The 24,352-nt window shown below is 43.9% G+C and overlaps 1 protein-coding gene across 1 annotated transcript; it reads right to left on the bottom strand.

Moving 5' to 3' along the window:
* Window positions 1-1,354: 1,354 nt before the first annotated feature.
* LOC129864687 (Fc receptor-like protein 4) lies at window positions 1,355-22,873 on the bottom strand. Its single transcript, XM_055936997.1, is given in 12 exon segments — window positions 1,355-1,519; window positions 18,173-18,255; window positions 18,447-18,695; window positions 18,842-19,120; window positions 19,221-19,252; window positions 19,254-19,539; window positions 19,725-19,755; window positions 19,758-19,984; window positions 20,311-20,595; window positions 21,460-21,729; window positions 21,890-21,928; window positions 22,843-22,873. Coding segments are annotated over 12 exon segments (1,977 nt in total).
* Window positions 22,874-24,352: the final 1,479 nt, after the last annotated feature.

Raw genomic sequence — 24,352 nt, 5'->3', positions numbered from 1 at the left:
AAGCAATTGGTTAAGTTTGGCTTTTTACAATGCACAGGGAATGAAATTCAAAGGCTGAGGAACTTCACATTAGGTCACTTGTTTGTCATAGTTGAGTGGTCATGGTTTGCTCTCTTCCTCTTTAGCAGTGTGGGTTTGTGAAGGAAGGCACTGTGTGAAGCTGCCGTTTCCCGCTGTGATCATAGAAAGACACATAGAGAATTGGTTGTAATCATATGCAAAAACCTGTGAAAACCTAGTTGCTGGGCTGATGAGGACACATGACAAGTTGTGCAGGGATGTATGTCCTTGTCAGAGAGAAGAATGACATTGTTCTTGCAGCATACATTTTCTGTAGTTCACTCATTAATTTCTCTTTTACATTCAATCTATCACTGTGATCAATACTTTCCTGGGTTATTACTTTGAACAGTTGACAGACTGTAACTCAAGAACATCTACATGCAGTTGACCTCCAAATAGCTACAACATAAATCAAATGATAAACATGCCATGACGTCAAACCTTTGACACCTCTCTTAGTGACGTTAAAGACTGTACTGAACATGTCAACATGACCAGGTATGATAAATATAATATTGACTTCACTTTTTGTACAACTATGTTTTATCCACTAAGTTTCTTCTCTGATACATACTATAGTTCTCTCTTCCTCCCACAAAAAGACCACAGATCTGATGTGTCCTTTTACTTTTACAGTAACAGGAAGTTGTGTAGAGATGAACATGACATCAGATGCTATTTTTTCTGTTTCTCTTTCAGCATCTGTACCTTTCTAATTCTGTCGAAGCCCCATTCGTGTCACAGCCACAGGAACTGTAGGGGTCCGGAAGACTTGCCAGAGACTTAGAATGGAGTACACTTTATGTGCAACTCTGCGATGATGATGATTAATGTATTTCTCTGGATTTTGAATATTTTTAGCTAACTATTTCCTTTATTGGACGAGAACATGTTTCATTCATAGAATATGAAGTATGTCATATATGCACAATAAATGTGGCAACTGATGATGATGTTGTTGGGTTACAATGTGTTTTCTGACTGCAGAGAAATGGAGTTGTTGGTCACTACAGGTTTTAATCAGGTTGTAGCATGAGCCTGAGAAACATATAATATAAACTAATATGATGACATAGAGAGAGGAAGGAATAAGGGGACAGACCCAGGAGACTGAGGGGTTATGTTGTTGCTATGTGACCAATCACATCTTAGTTTCTATATTGTGTTCGACATGAATGTGGAGTAGTTACAGGTCTGTCCTGAAGGGGGCGATAAGAAACCCCAGATGTTTACCTTGTTTCTTCACACAGCGTCTCAAACTCTACACACTACAAGGTAAATACAACAAAGGTTAGTTGTCTAGGCTTGCCACCTGTGCACCCTCGTTGCGGTCCCTGGACTGAGCACCCTCGTTGCGGTCCCCGGTCTGTGCACCCTCGTTGCGGTCCCCGGTCTGTGCACCCTCGTTGCGGTCCCTGGACTGTACACCCTCGTTGCGGTCCCTGGACTGAGCACCCTCGTTGCGGGCCCCGGACTGGAGACCGTCGCTGGGGGCCCCGGACTGGAGACCGTCGCTGGGGGCTCCGGACTGGAGACCGTCGCTGGAGACTCCAGACTGGAGCCCGTCGCTGGAGGCTTAAAGGCTATGTGCCACAAACATAGTAAACTTCCTACAAAGACAGGTGGGAAAAAGGGCTACCTAAGTATGGTTCTCAATCAGAGACAACAATAGACAGCTGTCCCTAATTGAGAACCCTACCCGGCCAAAACATAGAATTACAAATAATATAACATAGAATACCCACCCCAACTCACACCCTGACCAAACCAAAATAGAGAAATAAAAAGGGTCTCTAAGGTCAGGGCGTGACACCCCTAGTCTTCGCTTGAAGTTATTGAGAGATGATGAGGTTTTGACAATGTGAAGATAAGAATTCCAGAGTTTGGTACCTCTGTATCTGATAGAAGCTGCATTGTGACATATCAGACTTCACAGGCTGGACTTATCACTGGTTAATAAATAAAGAACAGATTTCAGGTCAGACCGGTAAAACCACCACCATCTCTCTCTCTGACCAGGCTGGTCAGAACCAGTGCGAGGGGACAAGGACAAGACCGCCCCAAAATTCATATCTCATTTTATCTCTCCACATCAACGTCACTGGTGAGTTCATTATTTATCTTCAATCACTATCTGGACTTTCTGAATTCTGAGCCAAGGAGAGTTAATGTAAATACCGTACTGTAAACACTTAATTCTAACTGAATGGAGTCAACATACCCCTATTAAAATAAACTTTAATAAAAACTTAACTTCAACAGATAAATAATTTTAAATTAACCAAGCATGTATCCAGATTTTACATTCTAGTCTGGGTTTCCTTAGCTCTGCCTAAAACTATGCTGACCGTGAATCCAAACACTGCAGACACTGGAGAGACAGTAACTCTGACATGTTCAGTGGGGTCTGACAGTGGCTGGAGGTATAATTGGTACAAAGACAACACTAAGAAAGTAGTGACCTTGTCTGGCAGACACACTACAACAGGAGCCACCTTCATCATCAGTAGAGCTGCTGAGTCGGACCAGGGTCTCTACTGGTGTCAGGGAGAGATCCAGTCCAGACCCACATAATCAATTATCAGTGATCTTGTCACTATCACTGTGAATGATGTTGTGTGTGTGTACGTGTCTGTGTAGAAATGTGTAGTAATGTTTTGCATTGTCCACTACTTTATTTATTTTCTACAACTACCTCAGAACCTGATAGTGATTTGCTGTTCTCTCTCCAGGTGTAACTCCTGGACCCTCTACATCAGTCCTAGTAGGAGTGGTTGTGGGCCTGGTTGTTGCTGGTGTTCTACTGGTCATTCTCCTTGTACTGCTGTGTCGATATAAAACGCCATAGGTGAGACTTTTATAATTTCTCATTTAACTTTTTTGGTTCATGTTTAGGAGAAAAATGTCTAAATACAAAAGTTTAAAACAGTATTATAATATGCATTGTTCATTACAGGTTCATGTTGAAACAGAATAATATCACGAGTACACATGTCTTTCAACTACGTTCCTTTTCACACAGTAAAATCTCATCTGTGTGTTTCATGACTATCTCTCTCCCTGTAGGCCCCCCCAGCCCCAGAGGACCAACCTGGTCCCCCAACAGGACCAAGGATCTACCCAGGGCCAGGCTCCTGATGCTGTGTATACACGTCGGCAGCATGGTCAGTCTCTTAGTCCAGACCACTCTATCCTCTCTGTAACCTCACACACTGACTTTTCACCATTCACTTTGTATACAACATGTTACCGTACTCTATGTCCCTAGGCAAGCTGAGGGAAAACAATCCAATTAATCTATCTCTCTTTTTTGACCAACAGGTGGCGCTAACATCTATGATACAATCACTCCCTCAGACAGTAATGACAGTGGTACTGTACACTATATTAAGTTAAGCATGAATAGAGTATTGAGTTGTTGTTGCAGGTGTTCTTCACATGTTTAATATTACTAACATACTAACACTAAGTAGAGATATTAGTGTATTACCTGTATATTTCAGATGCTGGTGCTGCTACTGCTGGATTAAGTGATGTGACTTACACACAGATTCAACTCAAAAGGTTGGACAAGAAAAAGAAAATAAATACTCAACTGTCATATAAATTAATATAAAATGTAGCAGTGTTTTTTACTCAAATTTGATAGAAGCGTACAAATTCTCTCCACATCCTCAGAAATGACAGCTGATCTGTAACGGCGTTCCTCCTCCTCTTCATCCGAAAAGGAGGAGTAGTGATTCGACCAAAAAGCAGCGTTGTAGTTCGACATATTATTTATTAAACAAAACAGAAAACACGACGAACACTTGAATAATTACAAAACAAATAAACGACGTAGACAGACCTGGAAGACGAACTTACATAAAACACGAAGAATGCAATAACAGGAAAACTGACTACATAAAACAAACGAACAAACAAAACCGAAAAAAGTCCCGTGTGGCGTAACATACACAGACACAGGAGACAACCACCCACAACAAACAATGTGAAAACACCTACCTTAATATGGCTCTCAATTAGAGGAAATGAAAACCACCTGCCTCTAATTGAGAGCCATATCAGGTCACCCTTAAACAAACATAGAAACACATAACATAGACTACCCACCCAAACTCACGCCCTGACCGCCAAACACATACAAAATAACAGAAAACCGGTCAGGAACGTGACATAAACCCCCCCCCCCCCCCTCAAGGTGCGTACTCCGAACGCACCACCAAAAGTCTAGGGGAGGGCCTGGGTGGGCGTCTGACCACGGTGGTGGCTCAGGCTCTGGGCGAGGTCCCCACCCCACCATAGTCAATCCCAGCTTACGTCTTCCCCTCTGAATGACCACCCTCCTATTCCACACACTTAATTTAAAGGGTACCCTCGATATAAGGGGCAGCACCGGGATAAGGTAGCTCAGGACAGAGAGGTAGCTCAGGATAGAGGGGCAGCTCCGGACTGAAGGGCAGCTCCGGACAGAGAGACAGCTCTGGACTGAGGGGCAGTTCTGGATAAATAACAGCTCCGGGCTGAGGGGCTGCTCATGGCTGGCTGACGGCTCTGGACGCTCATGGCTGGCTGACGGCTCTGGACGCTCATGGCTGGCTGATGGCTCTGGACGCTCATGGCTGGCTGACGGCTCTGGACGCTCATGGCTGGCTGACGGCTCTGGACGCTCATGGCTGGCTGACGGCTCTGGACGCTCATGGCTGGCTGACGGCTCTGTACGCTCATGGCTCGCTGACGGCTCTGGCTGGTCATGGCTCGCTGACGGCTCTGGCTGGTCATGGCTCGCTGACGGCTCTGGCTGGTCATGGCTCGCTGACGGCTCTGGCTGGTCATGTCTGACGGAAGGCTCTGGCTGATCCTGTCTGGCGGAAGGCTCTGGCTGATCCTGTCTGGCGGAAGGCTCTGGCTGCTCCTGTCTGGCGGAAGGCTCTGGCTGCTCCTGTCTGGCGGAAGGCTCTGGCGGCTCCTGTCGGGCGGAAGGCTCTAGCGGCTCCTGTCGGGCGGAAGGCTCTAGCGGCTCCTGTCGGGCGGAAGGCTCTGTAGGCTCATGGCAGACGGGCAGCTTTGCAGGCTCATGGCAGACGGGCGGCTTTGAAGGCTCAGTACCGACGGGCGGCTTTGAAGGCTCAATACAGACGGGCAGTTCATGCGGCGCTTGGCAGACGGACAGTTCAGACGGCATTGGGTAGACGGACAGTTCAGGCGCCGTTGGGCAGACGGGCAGTTCAGGCGCCGCTGGGCAGACGGCAGACTCTGGCCGGCTGAGAAGCACTGTAGGCCTGGTGCGTGGTACCGGAACTGGAGGTACCGGGCTAAGGACACGCACCTTCAGGCTAGTGCGGGGAACAAAAACAGGGCACACTGGACTCTCAAGGCGTACTATAGGCCTGGTGCGTGGTACCGGAACTGGAGGTACCGGGCTGAGGGCACGCACCTCAGGGCGAGTGCGGGGAGAAGGAACAGTGCGTACAGGGCTCTGGAGACGCACAGGTGGCTTAGTGCGTGGTGCCAGAACTGGAGGCACTGGGCTGGAGACACGCACCATAGGGAGAGTGCGTGGAGGAGGAACAGGGCTCTGGAAACGCACTGGAAGCCTGGTGCGTGGTGTAGGCACTGGTGGTACTGAGCTGGGGCGGGGAGGTGGCGCCGGAAATACCGGACTGTGTAGGCGTACTGGCTCCCTTGAGCATTGAGCCTGCCCAACCTTACCTGGTTGAATACTCCCCGTAGCCCGACCAGTGCGGGGAGGTGGAATAACCCGCCTACAGGCGAACCGGGGACACCATGCGTAAGGCTGGTGCCATGTAAGCCGGCCCGAGGAGACATACTGGTGGCCAGATATGTAGGGCCGGCTTCATGACATCCGGCTCAATACTCAATCTAGCCCTACCAGTGCGGGGAGGTGGAATAACCCGCACCGGACTATGAACACGTACAGGAGACACCGTGCGCTCTACTGCGTAACGCGGTGTCTGCCCGTACTCCCGCTCTCCATGGTTAGCCTGGGAAGTGGGCGGAGGTCTCCTACCTGCCCTTGGCTCACTACCTCTTAGCGGTTAGCCTGGGAAGTGGGCGGAGGTCTCCTACCTGCCCTTGGCTCACTACCTCTTATGCTAGCGGCATACCTACATCCTCTCTCCGGTTGCCTCTGCTCTCCTAATCGCCTCCAGCTATTCCCATGGGAGGCGATCTCTTCCAGCTCGGATCTCCTCCCATGTGTAGCAACCCTTGCCGTCCAAAACATCCTTCCATGTCCACGAGTCCTGGTTTCTTTGCCACTGTGGTTGGTTCCTCTCACGCTGCTTGATCGTATTATGGTGGGTGGTTCTGTATTACTGGCAGCTCCTCCTCCTCTTCATCCGAAAAGGAGGAGTAGTGATTCGACCAAAATGCAGCGTTGTAGTTCGACATATTATTTATTAAACAAAACAGAAAACACGACGAACACTTGAATAATTACAAAACAAATAAACGACGTAGACAGACCTGGACGACGAACTTACATAAAACACGAAGAACGCAATAACAGGAAAACTGACTACATAAAACAAACGAACAAACAAAACCGAAAACAGTCCCGTGTGGCGTAACATACACAGACACAGGAGATAACCACCCACAACAAACAATGTGAAAACACCTACCTTAATATGGCTCTCAGAGGAAATGAAAACCACCTGCCTCTAATTGAGAGCCATATCAGGTCACCCTTAAACAAACATAGAAACACATAACATAGACTACCCACCCAAACTCACGCCCTGACCGTCAAACACATACAAAATAACAGAAAACCGGTCAGGAACATGACATGATCCAACAGAAAATCCAGTCTATTCTGAGGTCAAGACAGGTAAGACCACAGGTGAGACTCATTCTACAGGTTGGCAGTCAGTGAAATTGTCACGATCGTGTGGCGGATTGACGGACCAAAATGCAGCAGTTGGAAAATAAGCCATCTTCTTTTATTATAACACGAAGATGAACACGACACAAAAACACTTTAACAAAACAACAAAACGACCGTGAAGCTACAAACGTTGTGCACAAACATACAGGCTACTAACGTTTTACATAGACAATTACCCACAACCAATGAGAGCCTATGGCTACCCTAAATAAGGCTCCCAATCAGAGACAACCGAAATCAGCTGTCTCTAATTGGGAACTCATTCAGGTAACCATAGACTCTCCTAGATAACTAACCAACATAGACAACGCTAGACATATACACTCAACACAAAACCATCTACTACACCCCATAACCCCTTTACCAAATAAACACCCAAAACCAACAAAACATAAACATTCCCCATGTCACACCCTGACCTAACTAAAATAATAAAGAAAACGAAGAATAATAAGGCCAGGGCGTGACATAACCCCCCCCTTGAGGCGCGAACTCCGGGCGCACCATACACAGTCTAGGGGAGGGTCTGGGTGGGCTCCCCTCTACGGTGGCGGCTCCGGCTCTGGTCGTAGTCCCCACGTCACCACAGTACCTAACCACCTCCTAGGCCTCCTCCAAACGACCCCCCTCCACATTAACCCCGTTGCATTAAGGGGGAGTTCCGGACTAAGGGACAGCTCCGGACTAAGGACCAGTACCAGGGTAAGGGGCAGTACCAGGGTCAGGGGCAGTACCAGGATAAGGGGCAGTACCAGGATAAGGGGCAGCACCAGGGTAAGGGGCAGCACCAGGGTAAGGGGCAGCTCCAGGGTAAGGGGCAGCTCCAGGGTAAGGGGCAGCTCCGGACTGAGGAATGGCAGCTCCGGACTGAGGGACTGCAGCTCCGGACTGAGGGACTGCAGCTCCGGACTGAGGGACGGCCCATGGCTGGCTGACAGATCTGGCTGCTCATGGCTGGCTAACGGATCTGGCTGCTCATGGCTGGCTAACTGATCTGGCTGCTCATGGCTGGCTGACGGATCTGGCTGCTCATGGCTGGCTGACGGATCTGGCTGCTCATGGCTGGCTGACGGATCTGGCTGCTCATGGCTAGCTGACGGATCTGGCTGCTCATGGCTAGCTGACGGATCTGGCTGCTCATGGCTAGCTGACGGATCTGGCTGCTCATGGCTAGCTGACGGATCTGGCTGCTCATAGCTAGCTGACGGATCTGGCTGCTCATGGCTAGCTGACGGATCTGGCTGCTCATGGCTAGCTGACGGATCTGGCTGCTCATGGCTAGCTGACGGATCTGGCTGCTCATGGCTAGCTGACGGATCTGGCTGCTCATGGCTAGCTGACGGATCTGGCTGCTCATGGCTAGCTGACGGATCTGGCTGCTCATGGCTAGCTGACGGATCTGGCTGCTCATGGCTAGCTGACGGATCTGGCTGCTCATGGCTAGCTGACGGATCTGGCTGCTCATGGCTGGCTGACTGATCTGGCTGCTCCTGTCTGGTTGGCGGCTCTGGCAGATCCTGTCTGGTTGGCGGCTCTGGCAGATCCTGTCTGGTTGGCGGCTCTGGCAGATCCTGTCTGACGGACGGCTCTAGCGGCTCCTGTCTGGCTGGCGGCTCTAGCGGCTCCTGTCTGGCGGACGGCTCAGTGGGCTCATGGCAGACGGGCGGCTTTGCAGGCTCATGGCAGACGGGCGGCTTTGCAGGCTCATTGCAGACGGATGGCTCAGATGGCGCTGGGGAGACGGATGGCTCAGATGGCGCTGGGGAGACGGATGGCTCAGATGGCGCTTGGCAGACGGGCAGTTCAGTCATTGCTGTGCAGACGGCAGACTCCTGCCGGCTGAGGCGCACTGTAGGCCTGGTGCGTGGTGCCGGGACTGGTGGCACCGGGCTGGGGACACGCATCTCAGGGCTAGTGCGGGGAGCAGCAACAGGACGCACAGGACTCTGGGGACACACAGGAGGCTTGGTGCGTGGTTTAGACACTGGTGGTAAAGGGCTGGAGACACGCACCATATAGCTAGTGCGTGGAGGAGGCACTGGTGGTACTGGATTGGGGCGGGGAGGTGGCGCCGGAAATACCGGACCGTGCAGGCGTACTGGCTCCCTTGAACGCCGAGCCTGCCCAACCTTACCTGGTTGTATGCTCCCCGTCGCCTGACCAGTGCGGGGAGGTGGAATGACCCGCACCGGCCTATGTAGGCGAACCGGGGACACCATGCGTAAGGCTGGTGCCATGTACGCCGGCCCGAGGAGACGCACTGGTGACCAGATGCGTTGGGCCGGCTTCATGACATACGGCTCAACGCTCAGTCTAGCCCGGCCGATACGTGGAGCTGAAATGTACCGAACCGGGCTATGCACTCGTACAGGAGACACCGTGCGCTCTACTGCGTAACACGGTGTCTGCCCGTACTCCCGCTCTCCACGGTAAGTACAGGGAGTAGGCGCAGGTTTCCTACCTGACTTCGCCACACTCCCTTTAAGGCCCCCCCCAAGAAATTTTTGGGTTGTACTCACGGGTCTCCAGCCTTGTCTCCATGCTGCCTCCTCATATCGCCTCCTCTCGGCTTTCGCTGCCTCCAGCTCTTCACGAGAGAGGCGATATTCTCCAGGTTGATCCCAAGGCCCCTTACCATCCAGTATCTCCTCCCATGTCCAGAAATCCTTTGTGGGTAGGTCCTGTTGTCGCCTTCCATGCCGCTTGGTCCTATGGTGGGTAATTCTGTCACGATCGTGTGGCGGATTGACGGACCAAAATGCAGCAGTTGGAAAATAAGCCATCTTCTTTTATTATAACACGAAGATGAACACGACACAAAAACACTTTAACAAAACAAACAAAAACAACAAACGACCGTGAAGCTACAAACGTTGTGCACAAACATACAGGCTACAAACGTTTTACATAGACAATTACCCACAACCAATGAGAGCCTATGGCTACCCTAAATAAGGCTCCCAATCAGAGACAACCGAAATCAGCTGTCTCTAATTGGGAACTCATTCAGGTAACCATAGACTCTCCTAGATAACTAACCAACATAGACAACGCTAGACATATACACTCAACACAAAACCATCTACTACACCCCATAACCCCTTTACCAAATAAACACCCAAAACCAACAAAACATAAACATTCCCCATGTCACACCCTGACCTAACTAAAATAATAAAGAAAACGAAGAATAATAAGGCCAGGGCGTGACAGAAATCTAAATGTGTGATTTTGGAGTTTCAAAAAAGATGCAGAATATTCAATAAGCTACTTCCTTCATTTGTTGACTGGAAATATCAATTTTCAGCAGCAACTGGACCTGTTGATGTGACCTATGCTGAGGTTGACCTTAAACAGAAGGCCAAAGCCAAGAAGAAGAAAGGTAAGACAGGATATCCCTCCTTCCATATTCCCCCTATCATAACCTCACACTTCTTTGACCCCATATTGACTAGCTGTATAATATTCTGTATATAACTGTTATATTATTCTGGTGTTTTATCCTCACCCCTTACAGAAACATCAACTCCACCTGAGGCAGATTCAGTCTATTCTCAAGTGAAGCCAGGTACAGCCCCAGGTAAGACTAATAACCATATGCTATTGATACTTAATATGATACTAATATGGAACTAATGCTCTGATATCAAAGTATACTGTATCTATTTAAAGTATGTATCTTTGTTTGATTCTAAAGATTTGGTTTGACTGCATGTCCTGAACAACTTTGTGTGGTGACATGTTGCAGGTACCTGAGGGGGAAGGGATGGAGGGATAGAAGGATGGAGGGATAGAAGGATGGCTGAATGGAAATATGGAGGGTTGGTGGTATGGAAGGATGGAATGATGGAAGGATGGAGGGATGGTGGTATGGAGGGATGGAATGATGGAGGTAATGGTGTGATGGACGGATGGAACAATGTGGAGAAGGAGGGATGGAGGGATACACCATCAGAGGAGGGAGCAGAAGGAACCCAGCAACATGGATTATAGAAGGTCAACGTACACAAGCAAACACACACACACACACACACACACACACACACACACACACAATAACATATTGTACATTTAGGATTTTTTTCTTAATTTATTTACCAACAGATATATTGTATTTAAGCGTGGTTTAATTGTGTTTCACTGTAACAGATTTTTTTTATTATAAGGTGTAATGATGATAGATCTTATCTGCAGCTACAGTAATTGTATCTGCTTTGTATTGTGTATTGAATTGTGATGTTGATTTATATCTGTCATTCAGATGATAGAATAACATATTTGTATTTGATTTTCCCAACAAGTATTATTCACGTATTCTTGTGAATGCCCTGTACTTTTACAATATGTTTGCATTGTGCTTTTTAATTAAAATAAATGTATCCACCAGATGGTATGAGTGCTTTCTTACAGTAAATGGATATTGTCATCATCAACTTTTCCATAAAACCTCAGTTGGTCAAACCTCCTTTAAGTCTAGTATAGATCTCAGGCTCCACAATGTGTGAGTTAAAGGGGCAATCTGCTATTTCTACATACAATTCTGGACATAGTTATATCTACCCATTGAATCTTGAGAAATTTAACATAAATTCCCCATGAGCAAAGTTCAAAAGCCGTACCCCATCAGCTGAAGACCCGTTGAGATTTTCAGAATGACTTTTGGGGGAAGAGTGTTCCTGAAAAGAACAGTTCTTCTCAGTTTTATGATGTCATATACTCTGCAGGAGTTCTGAGGAGCTGGTTAGTACTGGTACTGTGTATCACTTCCTTTTTAATATTGAATTGTGGACATGCAGATCTATGATTGCAATGGGATCCTCCAAGTAAGCAAAGGTAAGACTCATTAGCCAGGGTGTGGTATCTAAAGGGAAACAATATTAAATATTTTCATTTCTGTGTTGAATTCCACATAGTAACCTACGTATGAATGACTACCCGTTCTCCCATATTACCTGTTCATCCTACAGACAGGTCATGACGATTAATGACATTAGTGGTGTATGACTCTGACTGCTATTTTCAGTGTCCCTGCATGGTCTGGAAGGTCACTGTTCCAGTTAGGGTGTTCCTGTGTCTATGTGTTTATGTCTATGTTGTCAGACAGACACCCAGCAGCCCGGTCATTGTCACTGCTCCTGAGAAACAGAAACAGGTTGCCACGGAGACCACAAATCACAGGAAGTGACATCACCACAAGATGTTACCTGAAACGTAGAAGAGGGGCCTTTGTCAGTAACCTGGGACTCACTACCTAATGAGAAAGTTAGCAGGTGTTTTATGTCCCTCAGTCACACTGACCTATGAGCATGCAGAAGAAGTCATGCAAACACTTCTGCAGGTATATGAAGCCAAGATGAAAATGAACACACTGCCCAAAATAAACTGCCTGTTACTCAGGCCCAGCCATGATATGCATATAATTGGTTGCATTGGATAGAAAACACTGAAGTTTCTAAAACTGTTAAAATAATGTCTGAGACTATAACAGAATTGATATGGCAGGCAAGAATCCGAAGAAAATCTGACCAGAATTGTTTTTTTTTCACCTCCCAAGCTCTTATTATGGAAACCTATTGTTTCTATACATCTCCGTCACCCAAATTGCAATTCCTATGGCTTAAACTAGATGTCAACAATCTTTATTGTTTTTTGAAAAACGAACAAGTATTTGGAGTTTTTGTAATGGGACCATATTATTTTTGCCATCATTGTAAGCCTGCCACACACACACAAAACAATACATTTATTAAACATAAGAATGAGTGAGTTTTTGTCACAACCTGGCTCTTGGGAAGTGACATAGAGCTCTTATAGGATAATGGCACAAATTATAATAATATAATAATAATCAATCATTTTGCTCTTTATTTAACCATCTTACATATAAAACCTTATTTGTTCATTGAAAATTGTGAATAACTCACCACAGGTTAATGAAAAGTGTACGCTTGGAAGGATGTAAATAATCCTATATTTAGTTTTCATGTTAGTAAGGGTCGAGAATCCACTCTCACATAGGTACGTGGTTGCAAAGGGCATCAGTGTCTTAACAGCGTGATTTACCAAGGCAGGATACTCTGAGTGCAGCCCGATCCAGAACTCTGGCAATGGCTTCTGATTAAATTCAATTTTCACTGAACCGCTTGTTGCAATTTCGACGAGGCTCTCTTTTTTAGATATCGGTAAGTGGACTGGAGGCAGGGCATGAAAGGGATAACGAATCCAGTTGTTTGTGTTATCCGTTTCGGGAAAGTACCTGCGTAATTGCGCAACCAACTCACTCAGGTGCTTTGCTATATCAGATTTGACAATGTCCGTAAGCTTGAGTTTATTTGCACACAATATAATCATACAATAATGGAAAGACCTGTGTGTTGTCCTTGTTAAAACCTCTTATGTGAACATCCGGTGAAATTGCAGAGCGCGAATTTCAAATTACAGAAATATAAATATTTAGCATTCAGGAAAATACAAGTATTGTACATAGAAAAAAGCTTAACTTCTTGTTAATCCAGCCGCTGTGTCAGATTTCAAAAAGGCTTTAAGCACACCATGCGGCATACAAAAACATGGAAAACATTTTTCAACCAGGCAGGTGCGACACGAAAGTCCGAAATAGCGATATAATAAATGCCTTATCTTTGAAGTTCTTCTTCTGTTGGCACTCGAAAAGGTCCCAGTTACATCACAAATGGTCCTTATGTTCGATAAAGTCCTTTTTTATATCCATAAAAACTCAGTTTTGCTGGCGCGCTTTATTCAATAATCGACCGGTTTCCCTCCTTCAAAATGCATACAAAATGAATCCCATACGTTACAAATAAACTTATCCAAACAAGTGAAACAATGTTTATAATCAAACTTCAGTTACACTAATATGTAAATAAATTATCAAATTTAAGACGGAGAATAGTATGTTCATTACAGGAGATAAATAACAAAGAACGCGCTTTCACCCATGCGCATGGTAACACTTCAGCCAAATTGGGAGCCACTTAGAAGAACTACAGCTTCTAGCTCCTTTTTCCAAAAACCAGCCTGAAACTCTTTCAAAAGACTGTTGACATCTAGTGGACGCCCTAGGAACTGCAATCTGGGAGGACTTCGCCTCAAAATTAACATGAAAGACATTGGAAACAGTGGCAGAATGAAATGCTCATTTTTTAGGATGGTTTGTCCTCTGGGTTTTGCCTGCATTATCAGTTCTGTTATACTCACAGACATTATTATAACAGTTTTCGAAACTTTAGATTGTTTTCTATCCAAATCTACCAATTATATGCTTATCCTAGCTTCTGGGCCTGAGCAACAGGCAGTTTACTTTGGGCACGCTTTTCATCCGGACGTGAAAATACTGCCCCCTACCCAAGAGAGGTTAATGCAGACAGAGAAGAGCTACAATTTCTTAATCATTGCCTCAATTTTGTCCAGCACATTGAATATAGTTGCGGAGAGTCCCTGTAATCCCAGATTCAGATCTTTCAGGTGAGAAGAAACATCACCCAGATAGACCAGTCGTGTGAGAAACTCGTCATCATGCAAGCTGTCAGACAAGTGGAAAGTATGGTCAGTTAAGAAAACTGAAGTCTTTCAATTAAAAATAACGTGTCAATACTTTGCAACTTGATAACCGGTGCACTTCTGTATGTTGTGAGAGCTTTACATGGTCGCTGCCCATAACATTGCATAGTGCAGAAATACACGACAGTTCAGGTGCCTTGCTTTAACAAAGTTATCAATTTTCATTGTAGTGCCCAAAACTTCTGTCAAGCTGTCAGGCATTCCCTTTGTAGCAAGAGCCTCTCGGTGGATGCTGCAGTGTACCCAGGTGACATCGGGGACAACTGCTTGCACGCGCATTACCACTCCCCTATGTCTTCCTGTCATGGCTTTTGCGCCATCAGTACTGATACCAACACATTTTGACCACCAACGTCCATTTGATGTCACAAAGCTGTCCAGTACTTTAAAAATATCCTCTCCTGTTGTCCTGGTTCCCAGTGTTTTGCAGAAGAGGATGTCTTCCTTAATTCACACCCCATAAACGTAAAATACATATGCCAGGAGCTGTGCCAGACCCACCACATCTGACTCATCCAGCTGTAATGCATAGATTTCACTTTCTTATATGAGAAGCAGTAATTGTTTCAAAACATCTCTTGTCATTTCACTGATGCATTGTGAAACAGTATTGGTTGTTGAAGGCACTGTCTATAGTTTTATGGGCCTTTTCCTCCAGCATTGTCCCAGCCATATCCTGGCAGGAAGAGTTAAGTTCTCCACAATAGTATGGGGCTTGTCTGTCCTCGCCACTCGTTAGCTCAACATATAAGACGCTTCTAGCCCCTTCTTATTAACGTTATCTGTTGCTTTTATACATGTCTTATTACTCGAAAGTCGTCTTAATTCTCGTTCAAAACACTCCTGTGGCTTATTTTTCAAATTGGCATGTTTTGTTTCTAAATGTCTGTGCAAGAGTGAAGGTTTCATCGAGTTGTGAGATAGTACTTTTGAACATTTAACACACTCTGACTGAGGAAAGGCACTGCTCCCAATATAAGTAAACCCCAAATCAATGTAATTCTCATCATATTTGCGCCTCTTTGACGGTCCAACGTCCCTATCTGTTGTTCGGTTCTTTCCAGGGTAAGGGGGCAGTAGCTCATCGGCTTCATCAGATTCACAACTGTCAGTATCCATGCTAGCTGGTCTATCAACAAATGTAGAATTACTGATGCTAGCATTGGATGTGCTCGTGGAAGCAGAACAACTTGTGTCATTGACAGGTGCCGGTTTAGTACTGCTGGTAGTATTAGTAAAAAAGGCTTTATAAATACATTTGATAGATTAATTCGTTTCGATATTGTGATCCACAAGAATGTGGAGTAGTTACAGGCCTGTCCCTGAAGGGGGCGATAAGAAACCCCAGACGTTTACTATAATATACAAACTAAAGGTGAAGTCTGTAACTGCTTTCCCCTGTAACCATCCTCCTGGTTTCTTCACAAATGTTGTACATGTGTCCCACACTCTACACTCTACAACATACCACTTAGATATTTTTAGAGGTAAATAGTTAACGAAAATAGATTCATGTATTCAACATGTAATGATGTGAAGCTAAATGAACCTCTAGACTTTAACCTGGAAACCCAGTTCCCCAGTTACAGCTTTGAAACTCCTCCCATCTCTGGTCAGTGGTAATAAATAACACACAAATCAAATGTTATTTGTCACATCCGCCGAATACAAAAGTGAAATGCTTACTTACAAGCCCTTAACCAACAATGCGGTTTTAAGAAAATACAAGATAAATATATATATATATATATAATGTATATAAAAATAAATGAATAAATAAGTTTAAAAAAATAATTTACAAAAATATTCTTTAAGCTGGGGTTTGTTATCGGTCTCTTCAGGACAGGCATGTAACTACTCCACATTCTTGTGGATCACAATATAGAAACAAATACGGTGATTGGTCCATAGCAACAACATAACCCCTCAGTCTACTGGGTCTGCCCTCTTATTCCTTCCTCTCTCTATGTCATCATATTAGTACAGACATGGACCACTTCTGTATGGGTTCATATCAGTAGAAGTCAAATCTGGCTGTGGTTTACAGAAGACTGACAGCAATATTTTCAAAGCAATACAAAGATGTAGGGAATCATGACTTTTTGTTGACATATGAGATTTAATACAACATTTAAAATACAAAATACAACACACTCTCCATTGTCTTACGTTGGTAGGCGTCACTGCTATTCAATCATCATCATGCGGAAGCATTGCGCTATCTGACGTAAGACAATAAACACCCTCTTCATTCAAGTTCCATAGTGGAATATTAATCTGGTTCCTGCAACTACTGTAAAAAAATGTCAAAAACATAGAGACATAGAAGTGAAAATTATGTAAAATGTATATAAAAATAAGCATTAATTGAATTCAAAACAAACAACAAATCTGCCAAATGAACTGTTAAAGTTGTATTAGCAGGTCGGCCAAACAAGTATAAACCCACTTTTTGTCTTAAAAAAATAAGTAAATGTTTATAAAAAGATTGACATTATGTAAAAAACTAAATAGAAAAAAATACAAATTCAACTTTTAAACAAAACAGACACTACACTATTGTTTAATCCACAAACTGTAGTCAAAGAGGGGTAAATATAATATTTCAAGAAAATTAACAACAATCAACAAAAGCAAAGCAAAGCAAACAAGCCCCCAAAAGCTGAAAATGTCAACTTGCTAAACCATAACATTTAGTATTTGTAAAATTCCATTCAGAGATATTTGAGTCAGTAAACACTATCATAAATCAATGTCAAGACAATGGCAAAAACAGTAACATCCCAAAAATGGGTCTTCAGTTTATAGTTCTTACTGTATTGATCACACGGATGATTCAGTCTGTTCAATGTCATCATCAGATGGTAACTCGTATTGAAGAGATTTGGCTGTTGAACACAGGCCTATAGGATTATAACGGACGGAGAGAAGCATTGGAGTTAAACTGATTCAACTGCTTTTTCAACTGAACAGCACTGAAATGTAATCCATCAAAAGTAATACAAGGTTAGTTTGCCTTTTCTGGGGGAAGAACATTTCCATAGAACACATTTAACAAAAATATCTTCCCCTGGTCACTTTGTCTATTTACATTTGAAATCAACCATTTGAGTGATATAAGAGGATGACATAAAGAAAGAGAATATCAAGCTGGATAAGTTGATACACACTGAAATAAAGCGGTCACCTCGAGCCCTGCAGCATTTCACCATGAGCACGATTGTCACAGTGGCGTGTATAAGTGGCAGAGGAAGTCAGGCGCAGGAGAGTCAAAATAGAGTGTAGCATGGAGTACTTTAATTAAAGTCCCAGTAATCTGCTCCATAACACTCACGGAAAAAATATAATACAAATCTGGGTACGAAGACCCATCGCACACCTATACACAAACAACACAACACTTGACAACGAACAATCTCTGACAAACACATGAAGGGAAACAGAGGGTTAAATACACAACAGGTAATGAATGGGATTGACAACAGGTGTGTGGGAAGACAAGACAAAACCAATGGAAAATGAAAAATGGATCGATGATGGCTAGAAGACCGGTGAAGTCGACCGCCGAACACCGCCCGGACAAGGAGAGGCAACGACTTCGGCAGAAGTCGTGACAACGATAGACACCAGTAGAAAGGGAGACGCAACCAGTAAACCACACAGCAGCCTGGGCAGCACAGAGATGGAGACAATGGAACCTGGAGGGAATATCAAAACACATGTTTTACCATCAACACACACACACACACACACACACACACACACACACACACACACACACACACACACACACACACACACACACACACACACACACACACACACACACACACACACACACACACACACACACACACACACACACACACACACACACAGCTCTTCTCACCTCTCACTGTCACCCAGCTCTCTGGTGATTCTCCTTCATTAGATTTACACTTATAGAAGCCTTCATCTGACATGGATACTGCAGGGATGGTCATCTCTCCTTTGGTCTCATTCCTGATGAATATTCCATCTTTGTAGAAATCAGCCTTGGGGTTCGGGTTTGTGTCCTGATATCTATTTGTACAGCTCAGAGTCACAGAGTCTCCCTCAGTTATTGGATAGGGAGGGCTCTCCAGGATCAGACTGCCAACTGTGTAACATAATATATAAATAATACTGTAAATCTGGAGTAATCACTCACATGAGCTTGTATTTTAATGAGATGCAACCATTCAGTTACAGAATTGAACATCATTATCATACATTGTAATGTAAAAAAGGTTAGAATAGACTTACCGTCCACTGTGATGTTGACAGCATTACTGTACTCTCCTGATCCAGACTCACACCAGTACACTCCACTGTCCCCTGTGTATGTGGACCTGATGGTACATGTGGACCCTGCTATTGATCCCCAGTTAGAGCCACACTCTGACTCCACTGCTTTCTCTCTGTATCTCTTCAGTCTCCATCCAGTAGAGTTCATCTTCTCCTCACAGCTTAGTGAGAGAGACTTTGATGTAAAGTGTTGAGTTCTGTTAGGTCTTATTTTGAGAGACACTGATGGTTGCGGATCTGAAATAAAGAGTGACAGAGACAAACGTGCACAGTGGTTATATATACACATGAGGGTGACTTAAATATGATTAAATGCAGTTTCAATGCAGTTAGTTACCTCCTGACCAGAGAAACTGAGGTTCACTGTAGTGTGTAATAGACTGGGTCTCCTCTCCCAGCTCTACACACATATCCTCCTGTGTGACTAGGACCAGCAGGGATCAGAGTGTAGGAGTCTTCACAAGTCACATTGCCAGATAGAGGCTTTACTGAGTAGGACCTGTCCGATAGGGAGAGTAACCCAGCTGTGTAGGGAACAGTTCGGTACCAGAAGAACCTCCAGCCTGTAGATGACTCTTTAACCCCACAGCTCAGAGTAACTGAGTCTCCAGGGTTCAGCCACTGAGGAGAGACACTCAGGACAGCTTGGGGTTTATCTGTTATGAAGGAAATGACACAAATCAGATGTTAAGTCTTTAAAATGTTTACCCATTTTGTTATTATGGGATTGTACCTCACCCCAAAATCTAACTGTAGTTTTGTTTCATCATTAATCTCACTGTCTGCTATTTGACCTCATCACTTCTGTCTTGCTCTTGCAATCCCATAAAAACAGACTTACCTAACACGGTCAATTGTATAGCATTACTGGTCAGTGTTTTAAGCCATTTCTTTTCTGAAGACCTTCACAGGTATATAGACCATTCTTTGCAGGACTGATTCTGTACTCAGGCTCTGTATTCGTGTAGACCGACTTCCCACTGTTATAAAACGCATACTCAATCTCTTCTCCCCCTTGAATGTCACAACTGAGAGTGACAGTCTCTCCACTGAATATCTGGGGCCAGTTGGGTTGGAGGGTCAGAACAGCCACAGGTCTCTCTGCACAGACACATCACAGAAAATAAACATTATCACACACCTTAGAATGTAATATAATGTTGATCAGCATTAATCACAACTTGACCATGTCATAAGTTGTCATTTCTGAACATACAGTATGCACTCTGAACTGCCTGACTTACCAAGATCTATCAGAATACTGACATTACAGTGATGTCTATACACACACACACACACACACACACACACACACACACACACACACACACACACACACACACACACACACACACACACACACACACACACACACACACACACACACACACACACACACACACACACACACACACACAGTTACTCACCTTTCACAGTGATAGTGACAGGATCACTGATGATTGATGATATGGATCTGGATTGGATCTCTCTCTGACACCAGTAGAGACCCTGGTCAGACTCAGCAGCTCTACTGATGGTGAAGGTGGCTCCTGTTGTATTGTGTCTGCCAGACAAGGTCACTACTTTCTTAGTGTTGTCTTTGTACAATGTATACCTCCAGCCAGTGTCAGACCCCACTGAACACGCCAGAGTTACTGTCTCTCCAGTGTATGCAGGGTTTGGTGTTATGGTCAGTGTAGCTTTGGGCAGGGCTGTAAGAAAAGAGCATGATTTAAACATCTGGATACATGCTTAGCAACATCCAAAGATTTAGCTGTTGTTGGAACGTTTTCTTACTTTAAAAGTCCAGTGCAGTCAGAGCACAAATCTTTCCAATGTATGATCTTACTTCTGTAGGTAGTACTGTAACTATGCATTTTTCCATTCATCCTGACACACAGACCACATCTACATGATTGACTTAATATAAATAGTGTCCATTTGTTTGATTAAAAAAACACATAAAGTAACTCACCTTTCACAGTGATAGTGACAGGATCACTGATGATTGATGATATGGATCTGGACTGGATCTCTCCCTGACACCAGTAGAGACTCTGGTCAGACTCAGCAGCTCTACTGATGGTGAAGGTGGCTCCTGTTGTATTGTGTCTGCCAGACAAGGTCACTACTTTCTTATTGTTGTCTTTGTACCACGTATACTTCCAGCCAGTGTCAGATCCCACTGAACACGTCAGAGTTACTGTCTCTCCATTGTATTTTTATGCAGGCTTTGGATTTACGGTCAGTGTAGTTTCAGGAAGAGCTAAGAAAACAGAGAGCACAATATCAAAAAATCTGGCTTCATGCTTGGTCATTTTAAATAATTTTGCTGTTGCATTTAAGTTTTGATTAACGTTTATTTTAAATACTGGTATGTTGACTCTATTCAGTTAGAATTTACAGTCTACACAGTATGTCTGTATTTAGATTAACCCTCATTGGCTCAAATTTAATAAAGTCCAGATAGTGATTGAAGATTAATAGTGAGCTCACCAGTGACACTAATGTAGAGAGATGGGCCCTATGTCAAGTGGTAATGGGCATGGAGGCACTTGAGAGATAAGATGACTTACCTGTCACTGTCAGTCTGACTGCATTACTCCACATAGAATACTTCCCATTATCAATGTGTGTACCCAGACACCAGTAGTCTCCACTGTTTGAAATCTTAACCTCACTGATCTCATATTCATGCTTCCTACTGATTGTGTCTACATCATCCTTGCTCCATATGTATTCCCAGTCAGTGACTTTTCCCCTTTGTATGTGACATCTGAGAGTGACAGACTCTCCACTGAATATCTGGGAGGATGTGGGGTATATGGTCAGAACAGCCTTTGTCTGTCCTGCACAAAATAAAACCAGCATGATACAATTGTTTTTTTGAGACACTCAAAACTAAAAATATGTCTCGTCAAAAGAAGCCTTAAAAATCACAAATAAAACATTTGATGAAGCATTAAGAGTTTGAGCTTGATCAAGTGTACAAATATTTACCATCATCATCTTCAGAGTGTCCAGAGTAGATGTGTGTACTCAGCACTACAACAAAGAAAGTCACATTGCTCCAATATTATCTTTAAATAAATAATAACATGCCATAATCACGTTACTGATTACCATATCCATCCTGTAATTTATTTTAAAGGTGCAATCTATGATTTCTACACACATGTTGGATCTTTCAATTAATTATAGGCATTTATTCTTGAAGAGTATAACTTTCAATACCCTCAAAACTGTCTTATCCCATCATAAACCGAAATACATGGTTATGTTATGACAACTACTGTAAACAATGTAGATGAATGAATTTCCTTAGCCCCATTCTTCAGCCAATTACCACAAAAAGTGTCAGGGTGACCATTTTGTGGTTGTTTGAATTACAGACTGCAGCTTTAAATGGCCGCTGACTTCCCATGTTCTGCACACAGAGAGTGTACCGAGACCAAAAACACCAAAACACCACTCATTAATCTCTTAACACAGTTTACTATAACTGTAGCGAAGGAACCCTCAACCATTTACAATAATCACAACTTGATAATACAACACATCCAACAAATATTGCATTTTATATTCATTGTCATTGACAACACATTTTGCAACCACTGAGTTAGCACCACTCTTTAGTTCCTGAGTAATGACTTGGTTAAATGCACACCACCACACTAACCAGGTCTGCGTGGCATCGGCTATACAAGCTCAGGTACTCACAGAGATGCAACATCAATGTAGGGTGGTCACTTTCTTACTTCATATCTACACCATATTTGCTGATATTTCCTTTGAGTGCCATTTACTAATATTTTCTCAATAAGGGCTAAAACACCAAAAACAAAGCTAAAGCATGAAACTGTCTTCATTTTGATTAATGTCTTATTTCCTTTTCCTTTAAATTCTTAGTAAATCAGGTAATTAGTGTTCATTAACAAACCCACTAACTCAGTACTTACATAGCAGCAAACAGAGCAAGGTGTGCTCCATTCTGTCCCCACAGACAAGTGACTTTCTCTACAACTACAGTCCTTCTAACAAACCCCTCTACTTCCTATATGACGACAGTCTGCTTAGATCACACCATTTCACCCTTAGATCACACCTTTTCACTGTGCACAGAAAAACAGAGAGAAACATTCTAGAGAAATGTAAAACTAGATAGATAGTATAGACCTTCCCTCAAACCTTTGCTCAGTTGTCAGGTGTCAGGTGGCACAATGGAAATGGACATCTCCAGCCACCTCTCACACTCTCTCTCACACACACACACACACACACACACACACACACACACACACACACACACACACACACACACACACACACACACACACACACACACACACACACACACACACACACACACAGTTACTCACCTTTCACAGTGATAGTGACAGGATCACTGATGATTGATGATATGGATCTGGACTGGATCTCTCCCTGACACCACTAGAGACCCTGGTCAGACTCAGCAGCTCTACTGATGGTCAGATGGTTCTGTTATGAGTAATACATTTAGTTAGCTACTGTCTACATATATATGTTTGTTATTGTGTTGTTTAAGGTTGTATTTCAATTTGTCTGTATATGTGATGTGTATCAGGGCTATTGTTCATGTATTGTGTGTGTCTTGTGTTTGTGTGTGTGGTGTGTGGTTTGTTTGTGTGAGTGTGTGTATATTGTTTGTGGTTGTCTATTTTTGTCAAAATTCTTTTCTTTTTTTCACTTGCTTTTTTCTCAGTAAATCATTTTTTGAGTTATTTACTTATTTTTTTACTTTTTGGGGGTATTTTCTAAAAACTGCATTGTTGGTTAAGGGCTTGTAAGTAAGCATTTCACTGTTGTATTCGGCGGATGTGACAAATAACATTTGATTTGGCGTTATTTATTACCACTGACCAGAGATGGGAGGAGTTTCAAAGCTGTAACTGGGGAACTGGGTTCCAGGTTAAAGTCTAGAGTTTCATGTAGCTTCACATCATTACATGTCTGACAGCTTGCATGATGACAAGTTTCTCACACGACTGGCCTATCTGGGTGAGGTTTTTTCTCGCCTGAATGATCTGAATCTAGCATTACAAGGACTCTCCGCAACTATATTCAACGTGTGGGACAAAATTGAGGCTATGATTAAAAAGTTGGAGCTCTTCTCTGTCTGCATTAACAAGGACAACACACAGGTCTTCCATCATTGTATGATTTTGTGTGTGCAAATAAGCTCAAGCTTATGGACAATGCCAAATGTGATATGGCAAAGCACCTGAGTGACTTGGGTGCGCAATTACGCAAGTAATTACGCAGGTACTGTAACACAAACAGCTGGATTTGTTATCCCTTTCATGCCCTGCCTCCAGTCCACTTACCGATATCTGAACAAGAGAGCCTCATCGAAATTTCAGCAAGCGGTTCTGTGAAAATGTTATTTAATCAGAAGCCACTGCCAGATTTCTGGATCGCTCTGTTAAG

This window comes from Salvelinus fontinalis, chromosome 11 (genome assembly GCF_029448725.1).
Source record: "Salvelinus fontinalis isolate EN_2023a chromosome 11, ASM2944872v1, whole genome shotgun sequence".
Lineage (NCBI taxonomy): Eukaryota > Metazoa > Chordata > Actinopteri > Salmoniformes > Salmonidae > Salvelinus > Salvelinus fontinalis.
The sequence above is the reverse complement of the archived record's forward strand: the minus strand, read 5'-3'. Positions and strand labels throughout refer to the sequence as shown.